Source organism: Rhipicephalus sanguineus, chromosome 1, assembly GCF_013339695.2.
Source record: "Rhipicephalus sanguineus isolate Rsan-2018 chromosome 1, BIME_Rsan_1.4, whole genome shotgun sequence".
Taxonomy (NCBI): Eukaryota; Metazoa; Arthropoda; class Arachnida; order Ixodida; family Ixodidae; genus Rhipicephalus; species Rhipicephalus sanguineus.
Window position 1 is genome coordinate 110,699,196 of NC_051176.1, and position 21,933 is coordinate 110,721,128.

The window sequence follows — 21,933 nt, forward strand, 5'->3', positions numbered from 1 at the left end:
CTTTTGCTTGTTTAGCTTCGAAACAGCGCTTGCGCTATTATAGAGGTTCTGTTTAGTTGTGCTTTTTAGCAATTCCGAAGTTTTTGTGTTTAACTGCCAACTACGTATTTTCAAAAACAACGAAATTCTTAAAAGTTTGAGATTTTTATCTTTAGCTAACTCGATCGACCTCACCCTAAGCAATCTTAACATTAGTTTGGTTTTCAGGAAAGTGTATTTTCGTACAAATATGTCTAGGGCTGTAATAGACTTCAAATCCCCCCCCCCCCGCCTCCCAAATTGTGAAATCAGAGAAAATATGCGATTTCTCGCATATTTCACCGTCTTTTTTGTACTGATGCGATCCAAGTGAAAATCCTCATGATGCGGCGTTTGATAGAACATTTCATCGCTAAGTAATGAAGAAAGAGCGAACTTGGGCATGCTGGTGTAGCATAGTGAAACACACAGTGCAAAAAACAGGAAGGGAGCGCTGTGTGTTTCCTTCCTGTGTCCCCGTCGTATTTTCGCGCTGTGTGTTTCACTAATGAAGAAAGTCTAGTCAAATCATTTTTTTGTTTTAAGAAAGAAAATAATACTTTTTGAAGTTGGCCCTCAGAACGCACCCTGCATTCCTTTTTGTTGCCACTTCGCTGCAAAGCGCGTGGTCGCCCTTGCAGCTGACACTCGTCACAGGAGGCGGCTAGATGCGAGATGTTTGTCAGCGGCTCGTGAGGGCTCGAAAGTCTTGTCGCCTTGATGTCAAGGCTACGAATAATGTCTTCACGTTATCATGTGAGCTTGCTTGGCGGGCCCAATGGTAAGTATGGACGCAGCTTACGCTATCGTTGGCACATTGTGCTACCGTATGCACTTTTATTTCAGGACGATAAGCAGTATTCAGTGACTGTATGAGCAAATAGGGTTGTAAAAGTCTACGAAAGCAGTGCGCCCTCGATAGTTTATTGAGGCTACATAGTCGCTATCTTCTCTTCTTCCTTCTCTTCTTCTCCCTCCCTGCTTACAGTCCTCTTCACCTTTGTCGCCGTTCGGTAGTGGCTTGATTAAGTGTGGGGAACGCTGTAAGGGTCACAATATTGCTGGATAAAGAAGCTTCTGAAATTATTCTGTGGCCGTACTATGCCGGAATTTCGTGGGTCATTGTTCAGTCACCGCAGTGCAAGCCTCATACAGCATGTCGCAAAAACCTGGAGCTGTGTCAGTGATTGTCCAAGACAAAAAAAGAAAAAAAATTGCATAACATTAGCCTTGGATGATTTTCAATAGTTGGCAAACTCACAAGTGGGCTGTTATGCGCAAAAAATGCCTAAACTAATGATTAAACACTTTTTGCAAGAAGTTAATTCTTATACAATGGGTTTTCTAGTAGTGATGCAGAACTATCGGTAAATTGACTATCGATAGTTTCTTTGAAACTATCGATAGTGTAAACAAACTATCGATAGTACTACTATCGATAAACTATCCATAGTCGAATCGGTAGTACCATTGGTAATATTAGTAACGATATTACTGCCACGCGTGTTTATTGCTTTGTTTTGATGTATTCGGGTTTCACCCACAGACTGTTAGCTGCGTTTGACGCAGACCGCACCGCAATGTTTGAGAAGTTTCGCGATTGTTTGACATTTTAAGGTTACGCGCCGGACGCGAATATTCAAGTTTATTCGAGAACTTGCGCGAGCAATAGCGATAACACTGGAAGGTTTGATGACTGATGTATAAAAGACGAAGCCTTCCACCGATTGTGAGATTACTCGACGGCCGGCGACTGTTCTCGCCGTAATCAGTGCGCAGCGTGTATCGCTTGTATTCTGAGTTTTGATTTTCCGGGCACAAGTTCGACCAAAAAAAAGAGCTTCGTATTTCCCAGTCTTGCTGTAGCATTCTTCACCGTCACAACCACGTGACAAACTATCCATAGTGGTGCGAATAACGATGCTGTTGCTGGCTGGCCAAATTGCCAAAATATTTGCAATAGCCTACTATCAGCTTCGCTTAATTTATGAGGAAATTTTTATCGAGAGAAATTATTTGCGCAGTGAAAATGGCGGCATATGTCCATCAATAAATTAATATTTAAAAGCAACCAGTTACATCTTACAATTAGCAAACTTAGTTCTTGATATTTTTTTTATTTTGCAATCATCAAATACAATATAAAACTGAAGCCGCGCAGTTCCACCCCATGTAACGGCTTCCTTTCCGCTACAGCTTAATAGTTTGACTTTATGACCATGTTTCAGCGAAGCACTCTGGTGAAGAACGCAAGCATGTCAACTTTCTTGCCCTTCAGTCTGCTCCTCCGGCTGCACTATGTACCACGCGCGCGGGGAACCAGATTTATTCTGCAATGAGTTCGCGCTGTTGATTTTAAATTATCGATAGTACTTACTATCGATAGCACTATCGATAGTATCTTTTACCATCGATAGTTCGATAGTGACTCAGCTATCGATAGTATCGATAGTGCCATCGATAGTTCTGCATCACTATTTTCTAGGCTATTGATAGCGGAGCGTTAGCGCAGCTACAGATGCTTTTCAAGATGCGTACGTCTAAATAACATCTGAACTAAGCATTGTTTTAAACATCTTGATTTTTCTGCCCAGATGATCATTATGAGTATTTTCGAGGGCTTTTTGTATGTTTCTTTGGAAGCCAGGACGACGAAGCTGGGGAGTGTAAATCTATTCATTATTCATCATTTTAACGATAGCGTGACAGCCGTGCTGCGACAACTGGACAACTGGCCGTGCTCGCTGACAATTACCACGTGAAGATTTAGTAGAGTATATTTATAAGGACAGTCCGTGCAAGACGCAACGATGCCTGGCATCCTTAAGCCATCAGTTGCCAGCCGGTTCGCAGATAAACAGTCGGCGACAAAAGTTTAGAGAACACTATGTCTGAGAAAACTTTGGCTATTCCAGCAATTTGCGACTGTATTCTGTCTGTGTGCACAGTACATGTCGTTAGCGTGTTTTAGAACCGGTCAGAAATCTAAAGTCAAGGTTGCTTGCCAAAGCATCGGAAATATTAAGCTTTTAGATGCGAAGCATGCAGCTTTTGCGCTGAGCTTTGTTCGTAGTTCCATTGGCGACCGTCCGCTTTCTAAAACCTACCATCCATCTGTAACATACTGAGCGCGCGCTCGCGCCAAGGAGAAGTCTTCTTCGTCTTATTCTTCGACCGCCTTGATGATGATACGTGCAGAGCGCTCGCTCGCGCCAAGGAGAAATCTTCGTCTTGTTCTTCGACCGCCTTGATGATGATACGTGCAGAGCACTTTAGGGGCCCGGGCCGCCTATGCTGTCCTAGCTTGGCGTAAGGCAGACAAAACCACGTGTACTGGCACGCGCTAGCGCGTTCGGGCCTGTGTAAGGGGCTGGGCAAGACGCTGTGGCCTCTCCCCCTTACACTCTCTTAGCAATCATGTGATGGTGTGCTCCGCTTGCAAGGACGCGTTAAAATGGAGCAAGGTGCCCGTGATGAACCGAACTTTAGGTCGACCCATGCGCTCCTTCGCATCCCCACATGGTTTCCTTCAGTGGGAGATAGTGAAATTTTCTTGTGAGTCGTGGCCCTTAAGAGCAAAACGATTTTTCTCGCATTAGTAAAGTAGTCTTCCACGATACCAAAAACACCACGCTTGCTGCGAGAAGACGCTTAATTGGCGAGAAAACGCGCAAAAAGAAAATACAGGTGGCGACGCCACCTTGGAATTCCCGCACCATTTGCCGTGACGTCACGTATTTTCGACGGCGCCTGCTTGGGCCTACGTAGTTCACAATCGGTTAAATCGAAGTACATTGTCCTCTGAGGAGGCCAGAGACTTCACAAAACGAGTTTGTGGAAATTTCGTCGAGCCAGTGGCGCCAAAATACGTTAAATGCTCTTTGAAATCTTTTACGTCACGAATTACAAAGTTCGGCGCGAAATTTAAAAATGAGACTTTGAACCTGGTTTTCTCCGCTAATAACAAACCTATAGTGGTGAAATAAACTACACAAGAGTTCTCCGAGCACACTTTATCAATCTAAACCAATTCATTGTTTCTCTTTAGTGTCCCTTTAACTTTTGACGCTGACTATACATATTTCGGTCTGGGTCCCGCTTAACAGAAACAAATCTCAAGGCGTGCAACAGGCATTAGTGCAAGCGCACCTAAAAGCTAGCAAAAAAGGGAAGCATGAAGGATAGGCGCAGCGAGTGTGCGCGTGTTGAAACATGTGTCATTGAAAAAAAAAATTCTTACGGTGCCTCGATCCGAGTATGAGGCATGCTGCCGTAGTAGGTCTACCCCAAATTAAGTGTGACCATCTAGGATTACACTCAAGTTTAAGTAAACGCTTATACTTGCATTTTGCTGCTACCGAAATGCGACCGAGAATCAAGCACGTGCAGGGTCGCAACCACTAAGCCACCGCGGTGGGTATGGGGTATAAAGAATATCGCACATTACGGTGCCGCATTTATTCCCCTGAACATTTATTCACGCAGGTCAGGTGTTGTACTCTTGACTTGCAGTTTTTTTAACAGCGGAGCTTCTTAAGCCGGAGGTTGGGCCGTATCGCGTAGACCAGAAACGGCACCTAGCTACGACGTCACTGCGCGTTGCCAAGCAACCACATGGCACAGCTGAGGAAGCATAGCATAGTATTATATCATATAGTATAACACGTGGGTGGGAAAGGGAAGTGAAGGTGAGGAGGGAAACGAGGAGGGGAGAGGGTAAAGCATTGCATAGCCATCCATAGTGCGGTATAGCAAGGGGGTGGGAAAGGGATGTGATGGTGAGGAGGAGGGAAAGGAGAAGGGGAGAGGGTAGAGCATTGCATGCATAGCCATGTACGACATGGTATAGCAAGGGAAGGGAAAGGGAACTGAGGGAGAGGAGGAGCGATGGGAGGGTGAGGAGGAAGGGGAGTGTAAGGCATATATTGCATAGCCATGTACAGCATGTTATAGCAAGGGGATGGGAAAGGGAAGTGAGGATGGAGGAGAGAAAGGAGGAGGGAAGAGGGTGAAGCATAGCATAGCCATGTATAATATAGCAAGGGGTGGGAAAGGGATGTGATGGTGAGGAGGAGGGAAAGGAGGAGGGTAAGGCTACCAGCCTCGCTGTTTCCTCAGTCTTCGCGCCACTAGTGCGTAGCTGCCCCAATTTTTAAAAATGCGAAACATTTCTTAGCCAACCAAATGCACTTCGAGCGTTTCTATCTATCTATTTATCTACACTCGGCGACAACTTATATTGGCAGTGGAGCGAAAGCTACCGAAGCGGGGCATCCGCACATTTATGTTACTAGCCCGGAAGCTTGCAGCCGGTTTCAGTTCCAGTTTCGGTTTTGCATGCTCGCACCATTCGCCGACAATTCAGGCTGATGGCACCTTACTCCAGCGTAGACGTTGCAGTTAACGTGCTGCGTTTCTTTTGACAAGCACTTTCCGTCACATTTCTAGTATATCTTTCTCGGAGAACGAAACGGCGAGTTTGCGGCCGCCCATGGTATGGTCAAGCCGGCATCGGGGACGCCATGTTTACTGCGAGAACAGGCGTGCGGGAAACGTGGTGCTGTCCAAGAAATGAAAAAAGAAACAAAATTTAATGTACACAATAACTTCTTTTGCACCAACGGCTCCCCATGCTTGTTTTATTTTTATAACGAAGAAAACTTTATATATTCGACCTAGGTAACGCTGAGAGAGAGAGAGAGAAAGAGAGAGAGAGAGAGAGAAAACTTTATTTTAAAAAAATCTGTGAATCACATCAGGCATTGCCCGTCGCCCCTAGCCGTCGGCCGGAATCCCTTGAGCAGGACGGCAGCAGCAAGGGCTTGACTGATGATATCCCGCTGGACGTTGGGGTCTGGGCTGCAGATCAGGGCCTCCCAGGATTCTAGGGTGTGGGAACCATCGTTCTGACTCGGACATGTCCACACCATGTGAACCAGCAAGGGTTTCGGTTCTGTAGCTTCCACGGTGCTGCCAAGAAAAGTTGTCACCGAGTATATCTATCTATCTAGCCGCCTTCGTCCGATCGCTCTCGTGGTCCCCTCCTTAGCTTAGTATTGGGCGCGAGGCCCACCACTGGAGACGCGGGCGCTGCAATCGCTGTGACGTGCAGGGTTGGATCACGTGACCTCGCCTCGCTCTGGCGAAGGGAAGCGGACGGTTGAATTAGTTGTTTTTATCCGCAATTTCGCGGCGTTTTCGCTCTTGAACAGCGTTTTTTTGCTTTCACTTCTTGTGTGTGGACCCACAGAGACTACACAATCCGCTAAAGTGCAGTAAATATATCGGCGGCCTGGTACTTTTCTGCTCCGTGCCACAGTGCACTACGTACGCGAGTGGCCAGGCGTGAGCTTTCACTTTTACCACTACCCTGTTTTTCACGAGCATGATGCCTCCGTCACCTGTCTTTCTTTTTCGTTATTTCAAGTTTATGGTCTTAAAATGGACACCGACCACGAATATTTATAAGAGCAAGACGTTCCGGCTCCCGCACGGGAGCCTTGTTCACAGTTAAAAATGAATGCGCAAACAGTTCGGTTATGTTTAAAATATGACGTAGGCAACTTGCTGACCTGTGTGGAAAGTTGCCGTCATGACGATTAAGCGTGTGCGCCGTTGTCTGGATTGCCAGAGATTCAAGATAAAGCCGAGAAGTCCAGTTCTTCTCTTTCCGTTACCTTTGCCTTCTCCCGGTGTATTTCGTGGCCAGTTGCTTCTACGTGTTCGGCCAGCGGGTTAGATGAAACATTTCTTACGTCGTACATGTGCTGTCTGAGTTATTGCCGAAAGTTACCTGTCTCCGATGTAACTTCCACCACAGTTTGCGCCCCCCCCCCCCCCGCATCCATTTTAATTGTCCTCGTGTCTTTTCCCGACCACACGGGTTTCCTTCAGACTCTCGACTTCAGCCCATTGGTTTCTTTGCTTATATATTATTTCTGTAAAATGAGCCCATAGTCAGTGTCACTTGTTCTTCTCTATGTTGTTTTACGCTACAGGCGAAAACATGGCCAGCTTCAAACACTGATTCACCTTCTAACAGTAGCCGCGAAGTGTCATACTGCTTTTCAATGAAGCTTTATAAATGCTGGACGCTGGTATTTTCACTGCAACATAAAATTCCCATTTAGACCACGGTAAGCTACACCTTGCAGCATGGCCATTTAAGTGCGAAAGTAATACGGCTGGCCGACACACGGTGCATTTGCTATAGCAATCGAACCCGATCGGGACCGTATTTTTCGATCGCGATTGGCCCCTTTGTGCAAGCTGGATAACGGAGTCAATCGTCGAAAATTTTCATCCCGATGTGGCTCGGTAGCGATCGAAGATGCACCGTACGTGTGACAACCTTCGAAAATACGCGTAATGAGAAGCAACAGATACATATTAAAATCGTGCCACAGACAAATTCATGTGGCACGTTATCTAGCTAAAACACTGAATGAGCCGCGCGTGTACATATGGCTCTCGTGAATGTGTCTCCAATCATATGAGACAGGTTGCGGCTGCATGAATCTCTAAGCATACTGGATTGCTGCCCACAAAGCGGAGAAGCCGCTGTCATCGTGCGTCATAGGGCTATGTGTACTAAACAAGAACGTAAATTTACCCATGCTTGTCGTGTCAACCGCGGCTCGTTATTATATGAAAACTTACAATGAATGACGTTGCACAGTTGCCCGCATTTCTTGCAACAAAAAATATGTTTCTTTGCCGCACGCACGCGCTAAAGCCCATTCGACGCAAAATGATTCGTTACTTTTTACAAAAGCAGCGTGCGCGGCCCCCGCGGTTTCCATATCGGTGGCCATAGCAGACGACGCCGGCAGTCAGGACGCTGTCTAAGGCATTATGAAGACGTAACATTTTTTTATGAGCAGTTATTTAGCATTTCGTACAGTCAGTGATGAAGCTGCAGCAGTATTTTACTGATTTCGTTGAAGTGAAGTACAACCATAATAATAAAAAAGCAGACGCGAAAGCGGCTGCGGGCTGAGCGCGAGAGGGCCGGCGGAGCAATCCAACCGTGCACGTCACAGGGATGGCTCCGCATGGCGGCGCCACGGTATGTCCTCGCGCCCAATATACCAAAATTGTCATAGGAGGAGATGCGTGTATGACGAACACGATTAACAGGTCATGACATCAATGACACGACTTGCCTGTCGCGTACGTCATGAAGCGCTTTCCACCAGTAACGTGTGGCACACACCCGCATTACACAGCCCGTGGTATATAGGTATGCGCCACATGTGATTCACAGTCTATACCAACCCAGGGACAGCGAGAACAGACTTTGAAAATCTTAAAGCGATTGCGTTAAGGAGCCCGTGGTGCCGACAATGACGGCGTTATTTATGAAAGGAAAACCCCGATGCATAGAGCTTCTTACGATAACATAGGGGAATCTGGCGCTAGGGTCTATGCAGGCTCCTTCAGCGTTGCTTGAGCCACCATGGGAATGATGGGAAGTACAGGCTTCGGATCTGCTTCAGATGGCTTTCGTTCTTGCGATTCGCGACGCTTGTTTGCCGAGTGTAAAATAAAGAGATATGAAGTTATTTCCAATTAAAACTTGCTTGATTCTTTTGTACGTAAAACTTATTGCTAAAAATTTGCGTGACCGTGAGATGGAAGTGGAACCTGGACAGATTCAAGCACCAGGGCACTGCTCTACGATATAATGAATTATTTTTTACAACACTTATAACAAGCACGCTTGTTATTCCCTCGAAAGTACGCGTTATCTATTTATGAAAATAACAGTTCTGTATTGAGTGAGAAACACAACGTATTATCTGCTGCGATGCCAGGTGCGTCTGTCCAAGTGGCCTGCCCCCAACGCATCTCTCGTTTTGTTGTGAAGTCAAGTCAGAGGAGCGTGACGGTGCGTCTACTTAGCTTCGCCGTTGTTTGGCAGCTGATTTGAACGAGTTTCGACAAGACGCGCTTATCAGAAACGCGTGAACTCTATGCAATTTCCTGCTCTGGCATGGGACGCTATCTCTATGTGCAGCGGTGAGTGCACGACGTTTTGCTTACACTGTCAAATACAACCTGTAAAGCTGCAACGTCGCAGCAAAGCAAGAAATCTAGCGGTCTTCAGCCTCTTTTAACAACAAAGGCACTGCTTGAGTGATTTGCGCCCCGCCACTGTGGTCTAGTGGTTATGGCGCTCGACTGCTGACCCGAAGGTCGCGGGATCGAATCCCGGCCGCGGCGGCTGCATTTTCGATGGAGGCGAAAATGTTTGAGGCCCGTGTACTTAGATTTAGGTGCACGTTAAAGAACCCCAGGTGGTCGAAATTTCCGGAGCCCTCCACTACGGCGTCTCTCATAATCATATCGTGGTTTTGGGACGTTAAACCCCAGATATTATTATTATTGAGTGCTTCGCAACGCACCCCACTACCCACGCCTCGCGAAGAACGAAACTGAAACTGCAGAAAAAGATCCGTAGACAGTTCGCTAGCTAACGCTGTCCATTCCGAAGCCGGTACTTCCCATCATTCTCATGGTGGTTGAACGATCGTAGCGCCAGTTTCCTCTCTAGGATATTGTATGAAACTCTATGTTCCGATGGAAGCAAAGAACAAAAATCGCGGCTCAAGCCGGAATCGAAGCCAGCCTATCTGCATGGCAGTCAGCTATTCTACCGCAAAGCCATGGGACTAGACGGGTGGCGCGGGGTCTCTCCGTCTCTCCGGCGTCTTCTCTGGACCCTAATAAAGTTTGCATCGTTATCATCATCATCATGTCAGTACTTCAAACTCCTTCGGGAAAAAACCCTTTGCAAGCGTGATGTCGGGCCAACGCTGATTGTGGTTGCACTGGTGGTTATCCGCTTTTATAATAATGAAATAAACATTTGCACCACAAGCTATAGTCAACCGTTGCTTGCATCCGCCGACGACCGCTACTTGTGATATGCATCGCATCAAACCGCAGCATGTACTTCGTTGCGACAAAACTGACATCGCTTTAACGTGAGTGCCGACGTTACGTCGGACCATGAGCTACCCTTTACACGTCGCTGTAGTCGACGAGCCTGGCAAGTCCCCATGCGCATAACTACTCAGTTTACCCAAAGACGTCGATCCACCGCGTGATGCTTGACTCAACGCTAAAAATTCAGCATAGGCAGCCACACGCCGACTGCTTCGCATGAAGTCGATTCCTACAACGTGTTGGATCTGCCGGATTTTTTTTTTTTTTGAAAGAGGGAAAAGCACTTCGTCACTGCTTTTTATACTGTCATCGATTCATTGCTACAAGAAATTTTTTTATGCAGTTGCACTCAACGTGAAAGCTGTAGGAAGTGCGGAGCAGTGTTTCGCCTGTCCTTCAGCGACGAGCTCAAGGAGCGTGTGTTGAGGGGCTAGTTGGTAAGACATTATTATGTGAACTCAAACTGCGCTTGGGACGAGACGCGAGAGTACAAGTAGACAGGACGAACGCAGCCTGTGAGCGTCGCTCAAGGACCTGCGTTCACGGGCAAGCGCGCCCTGGCGTTCCAACCGTGCAGCCTGCTAGGCCACCATGGCGGGAAAGCGTAACGCCATACTTGGTTCATTAGGGTAGCTTGTTGGGCAAGTTGGTACATAGTTCTTCGTAAGGAAATGCCAGCAGCACTAAAGAAAAGAGAAGAAACTGAGCCAGGAAAAAGAGACAGGAACAGTGAAGAGACAGAACAGTGAAGAACAGTGAAGAGACAGGAACAGAGAGACAGTGTGCGGTTGCGCCCCTCTATTCAGCAACGTTTCGGTGACTGGGAGAGCTAAAACACAGAAAGAACGTGAAATTATTGAAGCGTTTCAGATTCACAAACTTGGTCCTGATAAGTGTGTGAGTGCGCCATCTGTGTTTTTGAATGACAAGGAGGTCCGATTTCTCGACAGTGATAGGTGATAGGTTGCCTGTTTTTGATTCACGGTTGTTGCTGCGCATGCTCATTTCGGTTGGTTGTTCGCGTCTTCATCGAAATAAAGTCAGTTGTTAGTCCAGCATCCTACCTGTTCCTGTCTCTTTTTCCTGGCTCAGTTTCTTCTCTTTTCTTTAGTGCTGCTGGCATTTCCTTACGAAGAGCCATACTTGGCTACGCTATGCTTTACCCTCTCCCTTCCCCCTTCCTATCCTCCTCACCCTCACACCATTCCTTCTCACCCTCAGTTCTCTTTCCCTCCCCCTAGCTATACATGGCTACGCTTTACATGGTTTTGCTTTACATGGTTCACGGCAATGAAGGCTCTCCTCTGCGCTAATCCATCGTTGAAAAGCATCCCTGAAGTACAGGCAGTCCTGGCTTTTGAACCACTGGTGACGACTTCTTTCACGGCGTAACGCCGTGTTTTTTCTGAGTAACAACCATGGATTCGTTACCAATAGAATCGCCAGCGGTGTCCACCAAGCACTTCCGCACATATGTACTATTTTACAGTTGAATACTCCCGGTTTGCGCTCTAAGTTACCAGACTTTAAGTATCGAGTGCACCTTTTCCCTTTTATGGTCATTTCCGAGTCTCGCGTCGACGAGCAGTTTAGGTTAAAGGGTTATCTTTTTATCAGTCCAGGCGACAAAGTGGAGTCATCAGACTCCTCGTTGGATTTCAAAACGATGTACCTGCATCAGTGATTGACGTAGCACCACATGACAAGAATGAATACGTTTGCGCAACCACAGTGATTGCATCTACAGTGTTTACCCCGATCGGCGTCCACTTGGAACCAGGATCACTGTTCGACGTATGAAGACTCGAAAGCTTGTTGACAAGTACTCAGTCTTGACATATTATTTGTGGCCATTTTAACGCACATAACGAGATGTGGGACACTTCATATAATGTGCTCGTGGTGATAAGCTGGCCAAACTTCTTGCAAGATACAACAGAGAGCCCTTAAATGATGGCAGTATAACTTACCTAAAAAATGCGAAGACTGTTGGCTGCACTGATGTCACAGTCGTATCAAGTCAAGTGGTCCCTATGTTTGACTGGTGCACGGATTTCGAGACTCGAGGTATAGCGATCACTACCCCATCCTAATCTCTGCCCGTCATCTTCAGGCAGTCGCCAAGGAAAGTGGCACTGAAGTCGGCAGACTGGGAAGCTTACACAGCAGCAGTAGACAAAATGATCACAGCCTTGATTACGAATGCTGAATTAATACCGACAATAGCTAAATGCCTAAAAAAAGCACCCGCTATGTCAGTAAACATTGTAATGCACCTACTAATGACGAAGAATTCGGAAGATTATGTGTCATTCGAAGGCGTGCTGAAAGGAAGGCTCTACGTACAAAAAAATATCGAACACTTCAGAGCTTGCCGACGGGCACAGACACATGCGGCGTTACCTAACCAAACTGAACCAAAAAAACTAGAAAGATTTTTGTGGAACGCTGGATATACCAAAACCGCTGAACAAAATCTGGCGAGTCATCAGAGGCATTCGCAAAGAGCCGCAACAGCGTTACTCTTTGAGCGCGAATCGCTGAAAGAGGTGGCAGAACAGTATACTGTAGGCTTCTTTCTAGCGGGGCAAAACCTCCTCTTAACACTGCAAATCACCAGACTCGTGCACCTCGAGCGACCTTTCCTGACTTAGAGGTGCCTTTTACTATTGAAGAGCTCATGGCAGCAATCGGTGACACGAACAATCGATCAGCTCCTGGCCATGATGGCGTGAGTTATGCAGCCCTCGCAAATTTACGCCACACACCTCAGCTACGTCTTCTAGGGTATTACAACGCCTCATGGATAAATGGGCAAGTTCCAACGGAATGGAAACATGCGAAAGTTAACCCTATAGTGAAGCCAGGAAAGCAGCCAACAAAGTGCGCCTCCTTCAGACCCATATCCCTACTTAGTTGCGCGGGGAAGCTATTCGAAATAATGATTCACAAACGACTCAGTTGGTTTCTTGAAACTAAGAAAATTTACCCGGAGGAAATGAATGACTTCAGTCAAAACAGGTCGACGATGGATAGTCTCATTGCCTTGATCTCATCAATTGAAAAATTGGCTTGTGGAAACACGCTTACTGCGTTATATTTGGACATTAAGGCAGCGTATGACTCCGTCTATCATAAAGCAATACTTGACGCTTTGAAAACCTTTGGTATTGGACGACGGCTTTACGCATGGATTGCAGACTTTCTTCATGGGCGCCAACTTTTCAGGAGTGCACCGGAGGGCCCTGCAGCTCTTTATGTCGTCGAAAAGGGAGTACCGCAAGGAGCTGTGCTAAGCCCGGTATTATTTAATCTAGTACTTATCTATCTGAAAAGAAACCTGCCCCGTGGCGCCAGCATCACATTGTATGTGGTCGATATCGGCATTTGGAGCGCGGCACGGTCCTGCATGTAGGAACACCCAACGATGTGTCCAGAGAGCTCTGGCAAATATATCGGCCTCCCTAAATTCAAGAGGTTTCAAAGCGTCCCCCGACAAAAGCGTTGCTATGGCTTTCTCGCGGAGGAAAATGGAAAAATATCCAATAGTGTTGGGTGGTCGCACCCTTCCATACGTCCGACACAAAGTTTCCTTTGAGTGACGATTGACAGGAATCTCACATGGTCTCCTCAAGTGAAGAAACTAAGTGAGCAGATTTCCTCGGCATCGCTTGTATTCTGATTTTTGGCCGGATCACAGTCGGGCAGCAACTTCCGATCAATGGTGCTCCTCCATAAGGCCTACGTCGACGGGACATTGCGGTATTACCTGCCTATCGTGCATGATATGTATCACACAAGCAAGAGAAAACTTGAGGCGGCACGCAACAACTGTCTTCGAATATGTCTTGGCTTTAGGGGTTGTCTCGAGCAGGAACTGTAGCAGAAGCCGGATGCCAGCCACTTGAAGTGACTTCTTCGCAGGAGACACTTCGTGCTCACCTCTCACGTGATTCACACCAAGACCCACATTTTAAAGAATATTTCTAAAACCAAGGCTACATATTTCGATCCCTGCTCAGACGTCACATATTATGCTAAGGAACATATCATCCTGGACACTGTCACCACAGGAAATTGTGCCATGTATGTCTGTAATCAGTGCAAAAGGAAAACGACCCAAGCAGCAACCCATCAGATAGCGTTGGTGTACCTGTACAAAGAAACGCAGCAGAAACGCACATGCACAGACGGCTCTACAACTCAACGTCGATCGTCGTGCGGAGTTTTTGTGCCCACTACAAGAAAATCCTTCTCGTTTGGTCTTGAGAGAGCGACATCTTCTACGTCTGGTGAGTTATATGGCATTAAGGAGGCTCTTATGTTTATACTACGACAGCAGCTGCCAAAAACATGGGCGATATTTACAGATTCCAAAGCAGCCCTACAAAGTATGTGGAAAAGGCATAAGCGAGGTAATCACCAACCTGTAGCACCTGATTTCGCCTATTTTCACCACAAGGCTAAGGTTTCTCGTTATAGCATTACGTTCCAGTGGATATCTGGCCATGCTGGTATTTCGGGAAACGAAAAAGCGGACGAAGCTGCCCGAAATAGACTCCAATACCGGAATTTCAGAAGAATTTTTTTTCCAAAGCCGACGCCTTCAACACCGCAAGAAAATATGCCTATCAAGAAATAGACCGCCTGTGGAGTCTGCCACCTCACCAAGATAACTTTCTGCATTGTGCTGACCCAGATGTGCGAGCGAAAGTTTCCTGAACACTTCCTCGACACCTAGAGACACTGTATCATCGTCTTCGACTGAATGTGGCAAACACGAACAGTTATTTGTACCGCATAGGGCGTACCACTAGTCCCTACTGTGATAACTGTGGCAGCATAGAGACAGTAGAGCACACATTACTTGAATACCCCGCGTGCCACGACGAGAGACAATGGTTTGAGGGACAAATGGACATGATTTAACACGATACGTTAACGTTGCATAGCATATTAGGTCCGATGCCCGGCCCTTCAAAACAGCGACGGGTTTTACAGTCGCCATTCAATTACCCATCGGGAATTGGCCTAGTCAGAAAGCTTTAATGATTGACTAATTCATATAGAAAAGTCTTAACTTAGCTGACATCCTAGTTTTAAATATTTCTATCAGGTTCACTTGCAGATTTAATATTCTTTATATTCATTATTTTTATTATTATTTTCTCCCCTCTCTTCTGGAATATTTTAATCCCATTCCCCATCCCTATACAGAGTAGCTTGCCAGCGGTATTATAGACTCCGGCAAAAATCTGTTTTTCCAGTAAATAATCTCTCTCTTATGGCATTAAAAACTCACCAAAAATAAGAAAGAAAACTAACAAAGACTAGTTAATCTGGGTGCCAAACATCAATCGTGGGAACAAGGCAGGCTCTCAGAAAACCGCATAGCATCCGAACTCGAAGTCTTGAATAACGTTGCTTGAATAAATTTTGTTGAAGTAACAAAGTAATTTGATTACTTAAAAAAACAGTAATGTAATGGGACTACTTTCGGCCAGCTGTAATATGTGTTGTAATTGAATGACATTTGAAAAATTCTAGAAACGTAATTAGTAATGCAATTTAATTGCCTTTTAGCACTAATTTTGCCATCTCTGCAAGCAACACACATTCACTGGGTGTTTCCAACTCTTCGCGGCAACAAGGAGCCAACGGGGTAGCATTTGCGGTCAGACTTCCTGGCTTTCTTCGGCTTTCTCAGCGCAAGGAAGCCATTTAAGGTGCCACCATGCCACAGGATTTTATATCTTCTATATCACAAAAATGATCCGTTATGTACAACGGTGTCCATCTAGATCGACTTCTTAGCAACACGCTTCTCACTATTATGCAATTGAACGCGACGTTCAGAAGTAAAATTCGCAAATTTAATTGCATTGCTGTACTCCGACGCCGTGGGCGACGTATACAGACTTTCAATGACCAAAGCAATTAGACAACTTGAAGTTCGAGGCTCGTTAGAGACATCGTACACCGTTAGAGACAAAGACGAAACATATCGTGTGAAACGCACGTGAAGCAAAGTTATGTATATACATATCAAAACTTTCAGCATGAATAACTGTACAAACAGCGATAAAATTGCATTGTCGTGTGTTTCTTGCGACTGCCAGATACTCTTTCTAGCTTGTCGGTAAAGGGCACCATGCTTAGGCCCATGAGGTGTCGAAAATACTGTACGCCATGCTAACTCGCACGCCTGCTTGGACCCAATGTTGATGGGTAAGACACAAGAAATTGTGTGAACGCGGGAGAAATTTATCGCATCATCTAGCGCAGAAGAGAGCGCAGAAACTCAGTGAAACGACGGGCAGGGTGAGATGACCCCCCACAGCCTTGGCTATTCGCCATTTATACAGCCTGTAATATTCTCCGATGAAAGCTTGTCGCTGACAACGCGCAGACAACTTACTCAAGCTACGCGTACTGGAACAGCGGCTCCAGCAGAAGCGACGAAAGAAAACTATATAGATTGTGACATACAGGCCGTAAAACAACTAACAACGAACAAAATGACAACATTAGATCGTGATGCGCTGTCAAGGCCAGCAGTTGTGTGAGATGGCCACAAAACGTACGAAAATAAATAACGGCACGAACATTCGCATCCGGAATTAAAAAAAGAAAATAATAGGAACACCAGTTCGTGTCATCTTGCCCTGAGTCTGCACACACTGGCACGTTTCTCTCCTGTCACGACTGTGTCGAGTTCATCCAGTCAGAAAACGTACTCGACCTTGCGGTTGCGCATGCGGATGTGACACAGCAGCAAGAACACGCCGCAAGTCATGGCCGCGTAGTGCACGCCGACAAGCACCAGAAGCACGGTGTAGTGGGGCGGCCCACCGCCAACCACCGTGTACGCCAGAGCCAAGCACACAGTGTTCTCTAGGAACGTGGCACACAGGAAGACCACAGCGGACATGGTGCTGGCCAACCCTTCGCGGTTTAGGGCTCGGTAGTCGAGCACAAACACGAGCGTGATGAGTCCCAATGCTAGGTCGCCGAAGAACTTGGTTGCGCTGTAGCGCGTGCGACACACCAGCGACCATAGCAGGACTACGGGCACGTGCGCTAGCGCCAGGGCCAGTACGGCCGGCCCGAAGTAGGCGGCCAGCAGCGAGCTGCCGGCCACGATGCGCGCCACCGCGATGAGCAGCCAGGCGGCGAACTTGAGCAGGTAGCCCGTGCCGGTGTCTTCTTCGTCGCAGTCCTGTAGCGGGGTGGCGGTCGTGGTGGTCTCGTAGGTGGCGGACCCATCCGTGGTTTCCTCGTCGGTGCCGCGGCCGCGAACCACGTACTTGCTGTAGAAGGTGGCGACACATGCGATCAGCAGCGCGCAGGACAGCACGGATCCTATTTGCAGAATGGCTGTCGGAGGAAGAGAAAACAGAGGATAAATCTGGCGCTATATGTAACTGTGTACACTCTCGTCTATAGCGCTGTGCCCACTGCTGGGCAGTATCGAAGATACATGTATCTTAGATACTATCTTAGATACTCTATGGGTATCTTGTATCTGTATCGCGATACGTCTCGAAAAACGAGTATCTGTATCTGTATTTCCGATACATTCGACAATGTATCGTGTATCTTAAGATACAAGATACTTCTATTGCAACATAACCGTGCGAAACAATAATCGCTGGCCAAGCTCCGCTTCTCAAGCTGGAACTGGTGCCACTAAGCCATCTGAATAAGTCTAAGGGCAGTGACGTTATTTTAAATGCGAAGCATTTCTTAGCGAACTTCTGCGACTTTGAGCGTATCTATCTATCTATCTATCTATCTATCTATCTATCTATCTATCTATCTATCTATCTATCTATCTATCTATCTATCTATCTATCTATCTATCTATCTATCTATCTATCTATCTATCTATCTATCTATCTATCTATCTATCTATCTATCTATCTATCTATCTATCTATCTATCTATCTATCTAGCCGCCTACGACTTTGTGCTCTCCTGGTCGCTTGGTTCATCGAATGTGCACCAAAATTGGTATGGCGTAACATGACTGTATGACGAACATAAATGACAAGTCATAACATGAAAATCATGACACGCATGTCATGTACAGCATGATTTACATGCTACGCTCATGGTGCGCTGGCGGCCGTTTCGCTAGTTTGATATACACCAAAATTGGTATCATGCGACGTGACTGTGTGACGAACATAAATAATACGAGTTAACATGAAAATCATGACACGCATGTCATGTACAGCATGACTTCCGTGCCACGCTCATGGAGCGCTGGCGGCCGTTTCGCTAGCTTGATCTACCACGAAATTGGTATTGCGCGACGTGACTGTGTGACGAACATAAAAACACGAGTTAACATGACAATCATGACACGCATGTCATGCACAGCATGACTTACGTGCCACGCTCATGGTGCGCTGGCGGCCGTTTCGCTAGCTTTATATACACTAAAATTGGTATATTGCGACGTGACCGTGTAACGAACATAAATAACACGAGATAACATGAAAATCATGACACGCATGTCATGTACATCATGACTTACGTGGCACGCTCATGGGGCCCTGGCGGCAGTTTCGCTAGCTTGATCTACCCCGAAATTGGTATTGCTCGACGTGACTGTATGACGAACATAAAAACTCGAGTGAACATGAAAATCATGACACGCATGTCATGTACAGCATGACTTACGTGTCACGCTCATGGGGCGCTGGCGGCGGTTTCGCTAGATTTATATACACCAAAATTGGTATCTTGTGACGTGACTGTATGACGAACATAAATGACAAGTCATAACATGAAAATCATGACACGCATGTCATGTACAGCATGATTTACATGCTACGCTCATGGTGCGCTGGCGGCCGTTTCGCTAGTTTGATCTACCCCGAAATTGGTATTGCGCGACGTGACTGTGTAACGAACATAAATAACACGAGTTAACATGAAAATCATGACACGCATGTCATGTACAGCATGACTTACGTGCCACGCTCACGGTGCGCTGGCGGCCGTTTCGCTAGCTTGATCTACCCCGAAGTTGGTATTGCGCGCCGTTACTGTGTGACGAACATAAATAATAGGAGTTAACATGAAAACCATGACACGCATTTTCCTCAATGACATACAAGACGATGTATGCAGCTCTTTGCTGGCTGCTTCGCATTACATCGATTCCCACAATGCGTGGGATCTGCCGGCTTTTTATTGCGATAGCAATTATATGGACAGTCTCGGCTGGATTTTGCCGTCGCCGTCATGCACCGTATATGTATAAGTATGTATATATATATAAAAGCCCCAAAGAAAAATAATTCAGAAAAATGCTTCCGAAGCGCGGAATCGAACCAGGGACCTCTTGTTCCGCAGCGAGTGGCGCTATCCACTACGCCACGAAACGCAGATCCTCCACGTAGCTAACGGCGAGCGTTATATACATACCCTTTACCGCTGGACGGACTCACAGACGGCAGGCGATAATAAGCTTTCTTCATTACCAGCGAGATGGCGCTAGCAGCGCGACGGGCGCATTTAAAAGTCGTCGTCGAGCTCGCTCGCTTCTTATATTTGCGCAGCGAGAACGTTGCCCTTCCGTTGTCTGCTCGCGCGGTTTTCTCTCGGTGAGGGGAAGAGGAATGTTTCACGCTTTCACCGTGATGTCCGCGCTCATGTTACCGAGCGTACGAAAGTCACTCGAGCTGAAGGGACGCCGCTAAACGAACAAACAGAAGATGAGCGCGAACTATCAAGTGTCACAGCTCGACAGTTGAAGCACGCTAGTTTCCTTCGCTGCTTCGGCCGCCTTTGCAACAGGAACGCTGTTCAAACTGAGAGTATCCATTGGCGAGCCTCACTTCGTATAGCATTAATTTCTTGCTATCGCATTCATTGCTTCGCCCTTGCGGCGAAACTATGACTTTTTTTATCTTTATGCCAGAGTCATCCAGTCAGGGCAGAATATGAGGAAGACAAGCGCGCGGACGTGTACGCCGAGCCCACGTACCTTTTGTTTTCTCGATTTTTTTTTCTTTTTGGTTGCGCCGATGCCGCGACACTTGCTCTCAGTCACTGTCCTGCGCCGCGTACTCCACAGCGTGCGGCGTCTATCGCACAAATTATGATGTTGCTACAGTGTTGTTATTGAAGACTCCCTTGCGTCTTTATTCGTAACGAAATGTGACGCGTGTGAGAATGGGGTTGCTTTGCGTTTCGTAGATTTTACATATCAGCGATTTGAAGAATCCCGTGGATGTAAGTTTGACTGCATGCAATGAATTTAATTATATGCAAATAAGATTCTAACAACTTTAGCACCACTGGTACTGATATTAGATCTAATAGAGCAAGCGTTTACCTAACAGAAAAAATCTTGGCGTACCGTATTTTTCAATTCCTGTTACATTTATTCAAAGAATGTATGAAATCATATTTTGATTATTAGCACAAGTGCTTTCTCAGCTGTAATTTTGCATCCCATGCATTACCTAGGTCTCTGTACTGTTTTTCGGTCTGGTCACTGAAGTATGTCTTTTGTAACGCATTCCCAAAATAAGATCTCTGCTTTATTCTTCTGTCTACTTTATTTCCACTACTGTTTACACAGTTACACGTTGCCAAGGCGATTTTGAAAACAAATATATAGTTATGTGGGCGTGCCTTGAGTATACAGTACAAAACATTCTGCTTACCGCTTAGGAAAATAGCGAAATTGAGTTCGCATTATAACAACGGAAAGCATTAGCAACCATCTTAAAAATGTTAGGAAGAGTATTCAAGAAACCTTGTTTTACTGAATTCTCCGTTTTACTTGTGAGCGTCCCAACGAGCCGTTTCAGGCATTTTCCATAGGCACTGAATTTTCTATTGTCTCAACAGATAAGTTGATGATACTTCGTGCTCATACCTATAAAGGGCGTCCTCTGTATTGTGTTTCTGTACTCATTCAATGTGAATGTTCGATGCAGAACCACCTCTCTATTTTACTTATATTTGTTTTCCTGTTTTAGGCCTTCTTAAATATTTTTTGTACCACTAATCGCCACGAAATGGGAGCTATAAGCGGCAATAGCTCGAATAGAGGCGGTGTCCTACGACGCTTTGTACAACTGTACAGCCTTCTGAGACGTTGCTGTGTTGCACATGTTCTATCGTTGAAGACAAATTGCTAAAAATTGCACGTTAGTGAGTATATCAACGAAGAATCCTTTACGCCAGCGGATAAGTAGAATATGAAAATTCATTTCAGTTTTACGTCATCTACGTACACACCAGGGATATCAAACTCAGCTTATAGCCAGCGCGTCGCAGTCGCGAAATTTAGTTCCAAGGGTCGGGACAGTGAAGATGGTGGGATCGGGGGTCGGAGAAAGCTTGAACAAAATGGCGTCGCCATTTGAAAGGAAGTATTTCCCATATCTCATATATAGGTCATTTCTGAAGGGGATTTGGAATCAACATTCGAGAAACATTGACACCGATGTACACAACAAGTGAAATCTGGACGTGGATTCTGAAATTAAGAGTTTTTGTTGCACGGTTATGTTTCAGCACATGGTGACCACCGTTCCTCACGAAAGGAATGCTTAAGACCAGTCATATCTGTGTAGCTCACGAACATACTTATTAAGAAAATAAAAACAAATGGGACGAAGACGGTCATGTGTGCGGGCCGGGCCGCTAGCGAAAGGTCTCAAACCCCTAGAATACACAATGCCCCCCCCCCCCCCCCCTCAACAAAAGATATGTTGCTACCAGCGTTGTTGCTGATGTACACCTGACCGGATATACGGTATTGCGCAAACCGTCTTTTGTCCAAGGTAAAAGTCCACATTGTTATTTGCGCAGTCGTGCGAAGGCTTGTTATTGGATTTATTGTGATTATATGGCAACCCACTAGTTGGTCGGCAAGCTGGGCAGCGACTCCCACCAATTGCAAAAATGACAAGCAAGAACCACTGTCAGTGAAGT

The 21,933-nt window shown here is 46.2% G+C and overlaps 1 protein-coding gene across 1 annotated transcript in view; it reads right to left on the minus strand.

Annotated features, from left to right (window-relative positions):
* Window positions 1-16,618: 16,618 nt before the first annotated feature.
* LOC119396008 (uncharacterized) overlaps window positions 16,619-21,933 on the minus strand; it is an 89,390-nt gene continuing 84,075 nt past the window's right edge. Inside the window, exon 3 of the mRNA XM_037663042.2 lies at window positions 16,619-17,346. Coding sequence (XP_037518970.1) covers window positions 16,694-17,346 — 653 coding nt within the window. The 3' untranslated portion in view covers window positions 16,619-16,693. The remainder of the gene's footprint in view (window positions 17,347-21,933) is intronic.